General features: G+C 44.7%; 2 protein-coding genes across 8 annotated transcripts in view; one reads left to right on the forward strand and one right to left on the reverse strand.

Annotated features, from left to right (window-relative positions):
• Positions 1-4706, reverse strand: part of cpap (centrosome assembly and centriole elongation protein) — a 9257-nt gene extending 4551 nt beyond the window's left edge. For 2 of the 3 annotated variants that reach the window (XM_086090711.1, XM_086090709.1), the window contains exons 1-7: positions 4404-4706; positions 3253-3552; positions 2742-2970; positions 1952-2042; positions 1631-1724; positions 947-1507; positions 141-777 (exon numbers count right to left, since the gene is read on the reverse strand). In XM_086090711.1, the coding sequence (XP_085946837.1) occupies positions 141-777; positions 947-1507; positions 1631-1724; positions 1952-2042; positions 2742-2970; positions 3253-3525 (1885 nt within the window). In that variant the 5' untranslated portion in view covers positions 3526-3552; positions 4404-4706. The remainder of the gene's footprint in view (positions 1-140; positions 778-946; positions 1508-1630; positions 1725-1951; positions 2043-2741; positions 2971-3252; positions 3553-4403) is intronic. The other variant, XM_086090710.1, reaches the window with a different exon arrangement.
• Positions 1-14717, forward strand: part of ttf2 (transcription termination factor, RNA polymerase II) — a 16028-nt gene extending 1311 nt beyond the window's left edge. Inside the window, exons 1-22 of one of the 5 annotated variants that reach the window (XM_086090708.1) lie at positions 4993-5094; positions 5183-5288; positions 5391-5477; positions 5934-6003; positions 6226-6758; positions 6897-7269; positions 7351-7591; positions 7726-7956; positions 8034-8183; positions 8603-8753; positions 8827-8929; positions 9079-9269; positions 9974-10127; positions 10222-10313; positions 11424-11509; positions 11696-11838; positions 11909-12085; positions 12588-12646; positions 12929-13082; positions 13582-13664; positions 13929-14003; positions 14068-14717. In XM_086090708.1, coding sequence (XP_085946834.1) covers positions 5067-5094; positions 5183-5288; positions 5391-5477; positions 5934-6003; positions 6226-6758; positions 6897-7269; positions 7351-7591; positions 7726-7956; positions 8034-8183; positions 8603-8753; positions 8827-8929; positions 9079-9269; positions 9974-10127; positions 10222-10313; positions 11424-11509; positions 11696-11838; positions 11909-12085; positions 12588-12646; positions 12929-13082; positions 13582-13664; positions 13929-14003; positions 14068-14212 — 3432 coding nt within the window. In that variant the 5' untranslated portion in view covers positions 4993-5066 and the 3' untranslated portion in view covers positions 14213-14717. Of the gene's footprint in view, positions 1-1574; positions 3590-4223; positions 4295-4992; positions 5095-5182; positions 5289-5390; positions 5478-5933; positions 6004-6225; positions 7270-7350; positions 7592-7725; positions 7957-8033; positions 8184-8602; positions 8754-8826; positions 8930-9078; positions 9270-9973; positions 10128-10221; positions 10314-11423; positions 11510-11695; positions 11839-11908; positions 12086-12587; positions 12647-12928; positions 13083-13581; positions 13665-13928; positions 14004-14067 lie in introns of those variants that run through there. The other 4 variants (XM_086090707.1, XM_086090706.1, XM_086090704.1 and 1 more) reach the window with 4 other exon arrangements.
• Positions 14718-14774: the final 57 nt, after the last annotated feature.

Genomic DNA, 14774 nt, shown 5'->3' on the forward strand with positions numbered 1-14774 from the left:
TTTTGTGGGGGTGAATGCTTGAATGTCTTTACCATTGTAATGTGTATTAAAAACGGCAAATAAAAATTGTCCGTTTTTGACGATAATCGTTAATATGTCGATTACATCGGCTGGCCAATGAATTGCTTTGATGGTCTCACCTGCCTTGTTGTCCGCTTTGTCAGATGTGGAAGTTGAGGTGACGTCAGGTGGAGGAAGAGGTGCATTCTGGGTCTTTGGCTTGAGCCCAGGGAACAGTTTCATCATGAGTTTGGAGGAGAGAGGAGGCAGGGTAGGAGCAGCATTTGACTCTTGATTGGCCGGTTCCGCCGAGACGGGTTCGACGCTGACCGCTGTGTCGTCCATCTCGTTCCACGTGTTGTCATCATCAAACACGACCCGGCCCGGTGTCGCATCTTTGTTGTCCTCCAGCGTGGAGTCGTCGTCGTCGTGATTGTTGTCGCTGTCGCCGATACTGCTGAGCACGTCTTCGCTCTCACAGTCATCGTCCTGGTATGAGCGTTTGTCGTACGGTGGCTCAGACTGGACGGGGAAGCAAAAGCCGCTGGGAAAAACTCGTTCAGGCTCTTTAATGTCAGTGCTGGCCTCTGATGAAGAGTCCTTATCATCAGCATCATCATCATCATCATCATGGCTCTTCACATCGCCACCGTGAATTTCAGGGCTACGCCGCTGCTCTGTGGCCGGTGACGACTTGATAGGTGTGGATGAGAGTCGTCTCTGATGGAGCCCGGCCACGCCCAGCAACTTCCGCTTCTCACGGTCCATCTGCAGAATCTACAGGTCCCAAAAACAAACATGACAGTTATAGGACTAGTAACCATATTTGGTCACTTAGGTCAAAATGGCCAGAGTGATTCCTTATATGTTAAGGAACCATATTTGGTCACGTCAACTTCAAGCCAAAATGGAAGCAAAATTAGCGGGAGTTTATGATAATCCTCACCTTGTTGACGAAGGAAGAGTTAGATGAGAAGGAGAGCTCGTCTGCCGCTTGCTCCAGTAGCTCAAACTCTCCCAGATCCATGCTCTCCAGATGGCGCTCGCACTCCCAAAGGCGCAGCTTTTCCGCCAAGGGCGTCCCCAACGATTCTCGCGGGACGTCGGGCGACTCTGCCCGCACGCCCGCCTGCTTTGTCGCGGGGTGGCTCTCCTCCACCCATTTGTTTGTTCTCACCCCCCCGCCTGTGTTTTGTCTCTGGTGACATCCCAGCACTTTGGTCCGCGTTACTTTACTCTTGACCCTTACGTCCCTTCGATCCCTTTCGTCTCTCGGATGGTTCTCCTTGTTCAGGGTGGCGGTTTTGCGCTGGACAGAAGGTCGCTGGGCTCCGCCTTTCTCGCAGTTGCTACGGGTGACAACTTTGGCCTGGCTTGACGGTTTGGGATCCATGTTTAAGTCCTCTTTGGGGAGAGAGGCGTTATTGGCAAATCGAGACAAGCCCTCGCCTCGCCTCAGAAAAGCCCGTTTAGGGAGCGCCGCCGACTGCCCTCCATCTGGAGTCTGTCAACAGAAGGTGACATATTTCCATTTCTGGCCCTTATAGTTACCATCACAATTTTCCTCCTTGTAGTATCTGAGGTAGACAACCCTCAATCCCACCCCCAGAAATATGGACATTTGTCTGACCTGCTGCTGCTGGGCAGATTTCAACCTCTGTTCCTCCAATCTCAGCTGTTCCTCCAACAGCTCTTCAAACGTCTGCTTGCCTGCCTGGATTGGTCTGGAGACACACACGGACGGATGGACACAAATGCAGCCAAAGACACACATGAGCAAACACACACGGGCATATACACAAAGACAGAAACGTGCAAAAGACATGCAGACACACACAAGGACATGGGCACAAAGATGCATACATACATGGACACACAAACGTACCCAAATATGACAACAGAGATGTGTTTACGTTATGAGCAAGAAGAACAAGGAAGACTATCGTCTTACCTGTCTCGCGGCATTTGATCATCGTTTGTTTTGCTGTTGTGAGCGTTGTGGTTATTTGCTTTTGGCTTGGGCAGGCCATCCTGCTTCTGGCCTGCAGGACCCATACAAAACTGTACTTTAGGTTACTGTCACTTTTAATTGAGTGGGCCCCCCGGGGATACATTCCAGAAAGCTGAGAGTAATTGTCATCCCTGAAAAAGTTGAGTTGTGACCTATAGATTCCACAAGCTGCCGGCAAGGCTTGGCCGCTTGCCTGTTGGTGGCGTCCAGGAACCGATTTACCAATTCCAAATGATTGGTACTAGCTGCCACTTACACACAGACATTACTCAAGATGAACTGAGCGAGGAGTGTGCAGACTTAAGTCTGGAATTGATAACGATAGGAATCAATGACTATTTTAATCAATGTATATGACTGATACGTATAGTAATAATCGACGGGGACGGGTTACTAATAAGCCATGGCTTCTACCCGTCAACCCTTCTTTCGGATGTCAATGTTGCAAATTATATCATGTGATCGATATAACCTGTAATTTAGTGTCCGAAAGGGAAAAAATTATAAAACAAACAAACAAAGCACTACTTAAGTGTCAAAATGAATGTATCTATGTCTCAAGTCGCGTCAACATCATTTTTTAAAACCAAGATGCCAGCAGATGGCGAGAAACAAAACTGTTATTGCTGTGGCCTGAACACAAAAACAGCAAATGAAAATTGGTTCCCGAAAAATTGGGCAAAAACGATGAACCGCCAGGCAATTGCGTACACAGCAAGAAACCGCTCACCTTCTTCCTCATCGTGTCTTTCGATGCCATTCTGACAACTCTGTAACGGCGTGAGAACTTCCTCCTCTTGGCGGTGATCTTTTTGGAGTCCTCCGGGATGACTGGAGTGGTTCTGTCCTGGACTGGAGGCTGCCAGGGCTCTCTGCTGTTGCTCCTCCTGGAGGCGAAGGAGCTGGTCCAGCTGGTCAGCTTTCAGCTGCTCCTGCAAGTGCTGCTGCCACCTCCTCAGCTGCGGGAGTAAATGCACAATATCTTTTACAGCATAATTTGACCTGTAAATGTTACCCCAATTAATGCATTTGAGATTCATCCTGAAATTTCACCCTTAAAATATAATTTAAGAAAAAGCTAAAGAACAAAAAAGACATGTTGTTCTTCACTGGAAAAGAGTATGTTTAAGGCAGTGAGGGGTCAGGGTTCGTGTGAATGATCAGAATAGCACCTCTACCTCAATTTGAGCCAGGAAAACCCATGTCAAACGGTCATTGGATTGTGCACAAAATATGACTACCTGATCCAGCTTCATCATAATGGAAACATCCTGCGAGCCGTTGGACCGGTCTCCTCCTGGTGCCCCGGAAAAGTTCCCCGCAACCAGACAGCTGCTGTCCGCAGAGGCGGCCATGGGGCTAAAGTCATCCGGCTCCGGTGGCTCATCAGCTCCCTCTGAGTCGTACCGCAGAGAGCCGGGGTCAAGAATCACACCGGCCCTGGCGCTGCTCGGCATCCAGCGGGACAAAAAGTCCGACGACGAGTGCGGAAGCCCGGCGATGGGAGAGGACATGATGCCCCCGGCCTCTTCTTGGCTGTCCTTAATCCGGGATTTGAGCGACAGTTGTTAGTGACAGGTTAAGACTGGGGCTAATCACACTTGGTTTTCACATAATGTCCATGTGAGGCGAAACTTATTTTTGGCAATACTGTACTTACAGGTCTAAATAAAAATTAGCATACGTTGGCTTGGTTATATTAATAGCAGTGATGAGCTGTGCATTTAGTAGCCGGGCCTTCAGTAAGGACTTAAACCACCTCTTAATACCACCACTCAATTTACTCTGCTACATACATCATCTGGAGCAGCTCAGAATCAATACTTATGTAATAACGGCAAACACAATCCATTTAAATAAAATGCATTCTACTGACCAGTGACCACAGAAACTGATTATTAAATGGGTTCATGTGTGTACAAGGCTACAGGTGTGTTTTGCTGGCAAGTTTGGCTCTGGCGAACTAATCACAGATTGCACAATGCTGACATCAATACATTTGATTGGTTAAACTAGAAACCAGCCAGCACTGCTGATGCAGAAAGGGAAGAATAGATTGATATAAATCGGGTTACTGGAAGCAGTGCATCCATAAGAAACGTTACGAAATGAAGAGAATAAATTGTTGGGAATAAATTAAATCAGATAGGACTAACATTAAGATCATGGTTGCTTTTGATCGTGTTTTGTTTTCCTCTGCTGGCCCTCGCAGTCTACTGTCAAGGAGGAACCGCTGGCAGTACTAATCCTAACCTCCATTTTGGTAATAGCCAAAATTAAAGGGTAAGAGACAGAGAACCCGCTACGCCTCGCACTTAAACTATTGTACTTCAAAAAAATCACTCGACAATTTAAAAATTGTTAAAGACACACACACATGGGCGAGCGCTACCTTCAACGCGGACGAGATGATTGGGGCGCCGGCGTGCAATACTTGACGTTTAAAATTCCACCACCAAAAAGGAAAACTTTACAAACTTTGCCGCCATGTCAAAACAAAGCCCGCGAGAGTGACGTAACAACAGCGAACAGCGGCTGATTTCTTCTATGCGAAAGTAAAGTCATCTGCGCCACCAGCTGGCTGGAGGATGAAGCGCATGTTTAAATTATTCGTAGTTATCTAAATATAACATCTATCACTTGACTAGATAAGCAGATAAAAGAAGACAGCAGTCAAATCAAATGTAGTCTTCGGTTTTGCCTCTTAAAAAAAGGGGGGGGGGGGTAATGAAAGGCTTCAATGCCAGCAGTTCCTGGTAAACAAGAGCCGGTCTCATATTTCACAATAAGGTCTGTTATTTTATAAATACCTTTATTTAACAAACAGAAATATAAAGAGTACATTTTAGATCATACAAAACTAAATAAGTACCTGTTATTTAGAGATATTTTGCTAAGTCGACGACATAAATCGATTAACTTTGTCAACTTAATTTTATACTGAAATGCTTACATCGAAATTCCCTTTTAAGTAAGCCTGTGATTGGTTGATACAAAAACGGTTACATGATACAAAGTTTCATTTCCAAGCACTCGAGGACACATTAAGTCAATTATGGACACAATTAAATGTGATGTCCACGGTAAGGCGTTAAAATACGAATTATTGTTTGTCTACTCTGCATAGTAGCGTCCTTTAAGTCACAATCAACGCTTTGTGTTGTCTCACAGGAGGCATATGTATGCTAAAGACAGGCGTGAAAGATGGACCAAGCAAAGGCAAAAGCTTCTACGTGTGTGTGGACAAGCGTGGCTGTGACTTCAGCAAAGCGGCCAGGTCTCTTTGGGGTGTCTCTATCATATATACTGTATATTATTATTATTACACCGAATTAAAGTTGCTAATCGTCATCTGACTCATCCATCCATTCATCCTCAGCATTTCGGCCTCCCACTGTCTTCAACATGAAGACTCCATGGTGGAGCTCCAAGCGTTGACGTACAGCCAGCAGCAGCAGTGCAACAGGTGGGTGGCTGTTGAACTTAACAGGCACTGGTGGTTTCTGACATGTGCAGTATGTGTGGCGGAGCACCTCCAAATAAAATTGACATGGAACCAAATCAGAGAGCATTGCCAATGATGGCAACAAATTCTGAGAAGTAAACCATTCCTCATATATGTTCTTACTTAAGAGAATTGTTGATGTTATCCAACTGTGAATCGTGTGCATATGCATTATCTTGTGACAGCCTAAAAAGGACCAGTTGCTGGTGTTAAAAAAATTCCTGTAAAAAATATATACTTTTTTTTTAAATTCCTGGGGTACATTTCAGAGTATGTCCTTTTCACTTAGTAAAGGAGTTGAATCAGTACTTTACCTGTCTTATTTTTCACACAAAAATATCTGTACTGCTACTTAAGTACACACCTTTGTCGCCTCTTTCTTTTGCGTTCATGTATGACATATTTTTTATGCCTCAGGTTGTTCTACAGGTGCATTGAGGGTAAAAAAGCTGGGCAGCGATGGTGTGGAGATGTGCCCTGGTCTGTGGTAAGAGCATATGTGACATTTACTCCAGCGTGCACAATTGACATAAAAAAAAAACTGCTAGAAATAATCCATGGAGTAAACATTAAATCAATCGCATATGCATTCTCTTTGTACATGTCGTGTAAATAAATGTGCTCAATTTCTTGTCATACATGTGGTATATTGTCTCATCAAAATTACAACGTAAATATTAACTCACAAATGTCTGTCATCCTTTTACAGCCACAAAAGGAAGAGAATAAGTGTACAAAACGGGCACAAGATTCCTGTCTGCCACCAGTGCGAAACCCCTTCAAGGCTCCGGAGAAAGTGGTCCAAGAATCACAGTGGCAAAGGAAGCAAAGAGACAGTGAGAGCAAAGACAACATGGAGAAGAAAAGTACAGCAGAACAAGATGATGATGATGATGTTGAAGGGCAAGATAGGCCAATCACAGCTGACACATACAAAGATAAACATCTTCCAGCAGGGATGAAGCTGAAGAAAAAATCTGTGGATAAAATACCTCCTCCGAGCACTTCTACTCCCAAAAGCGACACGGCCACCTCCAGCGCCTCGATATCTGTGCCCAAAAGTGATATGGCCACCTCCAGAAGTTCTGTAATGGCAACAAACATCTCTACATCTTTGCCCAAAAAAGATATGGCCACCCCCAGAGGTCCCATGTCTGTGCCCAAAAGCAATATGGCCACCTCTGGAGGTTCTGTAACAGCAACGGACATCTCTACATCTGTGCCCAAAAGTGACATGGCCCCCTCCAAAGACTCTGTTGAAACAGTAAGTGTCTCCAATTCTAAACCCAAAAACAACATGGCCACCTCCATGTCTGCTCAAAAAAGTGATATGGCCACCTCCAGCTTCTCCCTGCCTGTGCCCAAAAGCAACATGGCCACCTCCAAAGGTTCCATACCAACGTCAGGTGCCTCCACGTCTGTGCCCAAAAGTAAAATGGTTGTTTCCAGAGGTTCCTCCACAGCAAGCGTCACTACCTCTGTGCCCAAAAACGAAATGGTTGCCTCCGGAGGGTCTTATAACGGTGCGCAATGGAGACCCCGTCAAAGCAAACAGTATCAAGAGGATGAGGATGAAGATTTGGTGCTGGTGTCCATAAAGCCCCCTCAAAAGACCCACCAAACCCCCACTGCCGCCATCCAGAAGCCCCTGACCTCCTACCCAGGATTTCAACCGGCCTCCAATATAAAAGGTCCGCTTAGGGACCCCCAGGGGATGCACAACATGCTGTCCACTCAGCTCCAGCAGAAAAAGGTGAGCCAGTATTATGTCTTTTAATAAATAATTTAAAAAACCTTGCTCTCTATCTTCATACTGTCATGTGATGCGTTCAAGGCCACCCTGGCGGCGGTGAACGTGGCGGCGCTGCCGGACAAAGGCGAGCGTCTGCGAACGCAAGTGAGAGAGCTGGAGGCGGCGTTGGAGTCTCTGGACCTCACTCCCGCTAACGAGACGCCAGCCACCAGCCAGGTAGTGAACCCCTTCAGCCGCCCGGGGGGCACCATCCTGATTCCCGCCCCTCCCGCACCAGGACCTCATTACCAGCCAAGTCAGGGCTTCTCCCAGATGCATGAAGGCAAGTATGACACTTTCCCCAAAGATATATGTACATATGTACAAAACTTAATCGAAATACAAAATATATGCAATAAATTAAAATATCTAATAATATGGTGTGAAAATCTGATGGTGGTCTGTATTGTGTTGTAGCGCATCAGGCCTTCTACGGCGGCCGCATGACAGACAACCGACTACTGGCAGTGAAAAACGCCACATGCAAGGCCATCGACCACCTGCACGCGTCGCTGGAGTCCTGCCCGGCCGCTGATGCCGAGGCTCCGGACCCCAAGGGGCTCAAGGTGTCGTTGTTGCCCCACCAGAGGAGCGCTCTGGCCTGGCTGCTCTGGAGGGAAGCACAGAATCCATGCGGAGGCATTTTGGGTAAGGCGGCAAAGGAAATGTTGTCATTATGAAATTCGTTTTGTTTTTAATTCAACGTGCTATATTTGTCGCCTCAGCGGATGACATGGGCCTGGGAAAAACGCTCACCATGATCGCACTCATGCTGGCGCAGAAGATCAAGGCGAAAGCTAAAGAGGAAGGGGACAAGAAAAAAGAGGAGGAGGAGGAGGTGGAGGAGAAGCAGGAGGGTTGGCTGTCAAAAACTGGTACTTTTCCCATCAAATTAGCAGGGATGTAACAATATCCAAACACACACATTAAGTTCCTCCACTTAATGACTCACTTCACACGCATATTACGTTCCCCTTCATCTGACCATTATTTTTGAGACTTTAAACATAGAAGGGCCAAAACATGCATTATGAAAACTAAACGGCACTAAAAATAAAAAAAACTAGCCACCTGAGGGTGCTAAAACTGCACAAATGGAAATCAACATTACTTTTTTAACATGTGCTGCTTTTAATATCGTATTGATGTCTGACTTAAACCATATCACAGACTCATTTTCCATGCATAAAATCTGCTATAAACTGGATTTTGATGATATGGCAACTTTAAATCGGTCGAACGTAATTATGTCATCTTCCAATTGGCTATTCAATAACTGAAAAATACCACGCAGATTGCCGAGCGGTGCCATCCAAAGGCACTTTGGTCATCTGCCCGGCCTCGCTGGTCCACCACTGGAAGAAGGAGATTGAGCGACACGTGAAGGCGGGCCGGCTTAGCGTGTACTTGTACCATGGACCCGACCGCAACAAGAACGCCGGAGTGTGAGCTCACACACACACACACAAATGCAGAACCAATTTAATTTGACTCACAAATGGTTTTCGTGTCTGTCAGGCTGGCCGAACACGACGTGGTAGTGACCACGTACAGTTTGGTGTCCAGGGAAGCGCCCGGCCAGAAGGAGGCGGACAAACCCAACAAGGAAGACAACGATGCGGTGTGTGAAATATTTAAATATGAAGTACAGGCGTACTTTCGTGTGTACCGATTTCATGTCGGCCCAAGTCTTCATGTACGATGTGACCTAAAAACACTCCTTGATGTTCACAAATACTTCCTAAAAGTCACCTAAATACTGTTCCTCAGTCAGCAGTAGCGGGCGGCGGACCCCTGATGCGGGTGGCGTGGGCCCGGGTGATCCTGGACGAAGCGCACAACATTAAGAACCCCAAGGTGCAGCAGTCCATGGCCGTGTGCCAGCTGAGGGCGACGGCCCGCTGGGCCATGACCGGCACGCCCATCCAGAACAACCTGCTGGACATGTACTCCCTGCTCAAGTAAGCATTTTTACCTCCCCGAAAAAACGAATACCCGAAATTGTAATGTTTAATCCAGATCTGGTAAATAAGGCACATTTATCAGCAAACATGGAAAATCTCACCGAGTTTTATCCAATGTCAAGAAAATGAAAGTGTCAATTACATTCAAATGCACAGTCTGGATCAGATCTGGATTAAACTTGGTCCGATGTTACAGTTAATCTATTGTTCACATTGGACTTGATGAACCGTAAACATGCCAAGATTGCCAATGTGAACAAAATTGCTTTTACATAATCCAACCCTGCAATGTTTTAATTAAGTTTTAATATGAATCTGGTCTACACTTGATCAGGGAGAGAAGAGAAAGCAAAATGCAATAAAAAAATATCCATGATTAATTTATGCGTCTATCAGATATGAGTGTTATGTCAAATGTGCAATCTCGACAAAATCTGGACTCAATTTGGCTCATTTTGTTTACATTGGACAGGTTGTGACAGCCCAATTTAATCCAGTTAGAACTAAATTCACTGTCAAGGTCAAAAGCACCTTTTAATCCAGATCTGATCTCAATTATGCTTATGTTGTATGTTATGTATGTTTTTACTTGATCTCAAGCTTTAATGTCAATACATTTAATCCACATCTGATCCAGATTCCACTTTTGTCCTCATTGTAAACGTACCATGTAAAATCCCATGTTTTTTTTGTTTTTTTAGGTTTCTGCGCTGCTCTCCGTTTGATGAGTACAAACTATGGAAGGCGCAGGTGGACAACCGCTCTAAGCGCGGCAGGGAGCGACTCAACATCCTGACTCGGACTCTGCTGTTGCGACGCACCAAAGACCAGCGGGATTCTTTGGGAAAACCGTTGGTATGGAAGCTTGTTACCATTTTATGCAGACAGGCCTTCGGGAAATTCCTCAAAATTCATAACTTAAAAGGAAAAGTAAATGTCTGCCCACCAGGTGGAGCTTCCTGACCGCACCTGCAAGGTGCATCAACTTAAACTGTCTGAGGACGAGCAAGCGGTCTATGAGGTGGTTTTTGCCCAGTCCAGGTGAAGCAGAATACTTCTTGTTTAGGCGTGTCTATCAGTGTTGCCATTTTGGCAACTTTCTCGCTAAATCTGGCGACTTTCCAAAGCCTCCTGGCGCCCCTTTTTTTTGGGGGGGGGGGGGGTCAAATACGACTAGGGACAAATCTAGGGCCTTTTTTTTTCCTGTTGTTGGGTGTTTTTTTACTCACTTTTTGCCCCTCTCACAACCTTATTCCTCTCTCCTACAGCGTCCAGTACAATGACATGCAAATAGCTAATTATGCAAATTAGGCGATGATGTCATTTAGCGAGCCAATAGCTACTTTCCTTACTGGAGAGTTGGCAACCCAAAAACAAAAAAAAACGTTTCAAGAAGCACCATTTTAGGCTGAGTTTAGTTAGTTCCAGTGTACTTAGGAAGACAGACTTGAGGTATATTACTTTGAAATTTCAGCCCCCCAAAGCCAGTTTCACTCAATAAGCTGTGCTGTCAAAGTTACAGTAAGTCTGCCATTTTGTTTTGAAGCAACCATTTTATGGTTATTTTTGGCCATTTGTAGCAGTCCTCCAAAGTCTTTTACAAATTTTGTCTGATTGCTTCTAAAATTCAGTTCCACTTGCCCACATGAAATTTGGTAGGCTTGTCAGTCATGAGTGGACCCACCAAAAAAATCTCAAAGAAGCCATGCTGGAAAAGGCACAGGAAGTCTAACATTTGCTTTTCATCAAAGTTTGACTCACCATTAAAATAAACATGACACCCTAGTAATAGTGCTTTGCAAATTTTGCCATAGCAATATGAAATTTAGTAGGCATGTTGATCATGAGGAGACCCACAAAAAAAGTCTCAAGAAGCCATGCCTAAAACACGACACAGGACATAGGCCATTTTTGTTTCAAGCAGTCATTATAGGGTCATTTTGGCCTTTTGCAGGACCTACTACAACGAGCCTTTGAGTATTCTCATTCATCCAAGTTATTTTATTCTCAGGGCACTGAATAGATAACAACTGGACTGTTCTGGTACTTGGTGTGGAAAACTCAACTATGCTCCAAATTGGAGCCACGAATAGTATCATTTCTTTTGGATTGCAAAACGAGTCGTTACTTGACTTGCCTTTTTGGTTCTAGATCTACTCTGCAGAACTACCTGAAGAGGCACGAAGGGAAGGACGTGAGAGGAGGGAGCGCCTCTGCTAACAACCCTTTTGACAAAAGTGAGACGTCAACTCAGTTTAAAAACAAACTAAATTAAACTGAAACAGGAAGTGAGTTTGTCGGAGATGTTAAGTGAAAAGCTTAGCAAAAAGTAGACCACACATATTCCTGGTCCATTATTGCGTGAGTGTGTGTGTCCATTGTGTGTATGTCTCAATTTATACAAGCATATTATTCCCCTTCAGTGTCCCAGGAGTGTGCCTTGTCCCAATCCGACCCGCCCATGTCCTCTTCCCAACAACCTCAGCAGGCGGCCAGCACCGCCCACATCCTGTCACTGCTCCTGCGCTTGCGACAGTGCTGCTGTCACCTATCACTGCTCCAGAAGGTACACACACTCACCCGCACACACACACACACGCACGGCACGCGTCCTCACTTCTTTCCGTCTGCCGCAGACTCTGGACTCATCGGAGTTGCAAGGCGATGATGTGGTCCTCTCCCTGGAGGAGCAGCTCAACGCTCTGTCACTCACGTCCGGGCCCTCGCCGTCGGACGCCGCCGAGGACACGGTGGGCCTGAACGGCACACGTTTTCCTTCGCGGCTGTTTGACGAGGGCAGCAGGAGCTCCAAGGTGGGCAACAGGGTAGCACCGCTGCAATGTCGCACCAAAAAGTCTCAAGGACCCATGCCGGAAATTCAACATTAAGTCAGCCATTTTGGTTTGAAGCAGCCATTTGAGTCTCAATTGCAGGGCTCGTACTTTGCCAAACTCCTACTAGGGAATTCATCGCAATTGGAAGCAAAATAAAAAATGGTCATGTCTGAGCTTTTGTATAAAAAAAGCTGGAAAGCCCCTCCGGACAACCTCTGGGCTCCCCAGACTAATGATAGTTTTAAAAATGTACTTCAAACTTTTCTTTTTCAAAGACTTTTTAATTTATAAATTTGTTTTATGTGTTCCTGCGACTTTTACCTAGATTTTCTTGTTTTCAAATGTTTATTATTTAGCTCTTTGAGATCTATTTACATCTATAAAGTGCATTACAAATAAAATGTATTATTATTATTTATTATTGTTATTTATTATTATAATTTTTTTTTAAACATAATGGAAAACGTTTTTTCCCTAACAGATTTCTGCTATTGTCTCGGAGCTGGAGGCGGTTCGAGGGAAGGGTGACAACCAGAAAAGGTAACAATGAGTCAAAAATAAGAAAGTTAGGCCCCAAAATTTGCATCGCTTCCCACATCCTAACATTTTGATGGGGAAATATACCCCAAAGTTCTGGATCTGCAATTGGAAACAAAGGACTATGTTTGGAGCAGCCAGGCGTGCTCATCACTCCTATTCAAGACTAAGACTATGCAAAATGACTTTTCAGACCAATTTTCCCATCAAATAGTGGTTGAACTTCAAATTGTAACAACTTTATCTTCTACTCTGCAAGACTTATGCACCTCTCTGTTATGCCAGCGTGATCGTGTCCCAGTGGACCAGTATGCTCCGCATCGTGGCCATCCACCTGCAGCAGATCGGCCTGCGCTACGGCACCATCGACGGAACCGTCAACCCTAAGCGTCGCATGGACCTGGTGGAAGAATTCAACACCAACCCCAGAGGACCACAGGTGACTCATCCATATGGAGCCATGGCCGAAAAGACGCAGGAAGTCGGCCATTTTGCTTTGAAGCGGCGATGTAGCGTCATTTTGCTGATTTCCAGGGGACCTTCTTTTTTTATATATATTTATTTTATTTAACCCCTGAATCCAGTTTCACTTAGCAACATTAAATTTGGTAAGCATGACTATCATGAGTAGACCCACCATAAAGTCTCAAGAAGCCATACTCAAAAACACACAAGAAGTGGCCATTTTGAGGATTAATTTGACCATTTGCAGGTGTCACGAAAAAGTGATCAGTCCTTGACTTTTTTTCTATTTGCTACTGAACTTGAAGCATGCGTAATAGACAGATGGCTAACACTACCTGTTAATAGTGAGGCATTTTAGTTTTTGTCATAGTGTGTGGACGAAACCTGGCAGTGACGTTTGATAACTGCAAGGGCAGCTGACTTGTAGCTTTAATTATTACTGTTTTCCAAATGTTTCTGTTTTCTTGTGGAAGGTGATGTTGGTCTCTCTCTGTGCCGGCGGCGTCGGCCTCAACCTCGTGGGCGGGAATCACCTTTTCCTCATGGATATGCACTGGTGAGTGAGCTGGGAAGTGGATGGGACATTTCAACCTTTATTTTTCTATTTGTCTCTATTTGTATTTTTTGCCTAAAATAGTTTTTTCTAATTTTATTTTTCATTGACATTTTTTATTATTTTGCAATATTTTTGTCATAAGATTTTTATATTATTGGATCTAATATTTTTTGTAAATTTCCCTAATACTTTGGTATGTTTTGCTGGAAAGTCCTTGGTTTGACATTTGATTTGAAATATGACTACGGTTGACAAACTTGACAGGAACCCAGCCTTGGAGGATCAAGCCTGTGACCGAATCTACCGCGTGGGACAGAGGAGAGATGTCACCATCCACAGGTAAAGAGGGATGCTCACTTTATCCTTAAGTATTTAGCTTCTATAGCGTCAGGTTTGCTTGCAGGTTCGAGTGCGAGGGCACAGTGGAGCAGAAGATCTCCACGCTGCAGGCCAAGAAGAAGCAGCTGGCCCAGAGCGTGCTATCGGGAACGGGCAGCGCCGTCGCCAAACTCTCCCTGGCAGACCTCAAGATCATTTTTGGCGTTTGAAGTCTTCACATTTATTTACATGTCTATGGTTGTTCATGTGTGTGTGGCAATTCAGTGTTTCCTGAAATTAATAGAGCCAGGGCACATACAGTTTGCTTCCGAGTGCCCCAATTTGTGTATATTTGGGTTTTTTTCACGAGCAAAAAATTTGAAATTATGAGCATGATTCATAAAGAGAGAGTGACTGTTAATCATGCATCTTCGGCCAATTACTTACTGGGACTGAGTCAAATACACAAATGCCAAATGAAAACAGTCCCAAGGAGCATGGAGGTGTCCGTGCCGACCAGCCCGACTTAATCCAGGCTCTTGACTAGGCCGTCCCACTCCAATGTAACGAGAGTATGTGACTTACTGGTTAATTGTGCTTAACTCAAAAATTTACATTTAGTTACATTAGGTTTTATTATGTTCTTCTTGTATTTATATTTTACAATACTGTGCTATTTTTGTTCATTAAAAAAAAAAAAAAAGATAGTTTTATGGTTTTCTGAAATGGATTAATGGCTTTGCAACCTATGCAAATAAAAATTACTACCCTCATACTAGCCATTTTGTTACA

The sequence above is a fragment of the Leptonotus elevatus genome, chromosome 12, assembly GCF_054856555.1.
Source record: "Leptonotus elevatus isolate MCC_2025b chromosome 12, RoL_Lele_1.0, whole genome shotgun sequence".
Classification (NCBI taxonomy): Eukaryota; Metazoa; Chordata; class Actinopteri; order Syngnathiformes; family Syngnathidae; genus Leptonotus; species Leptonotus elevatus.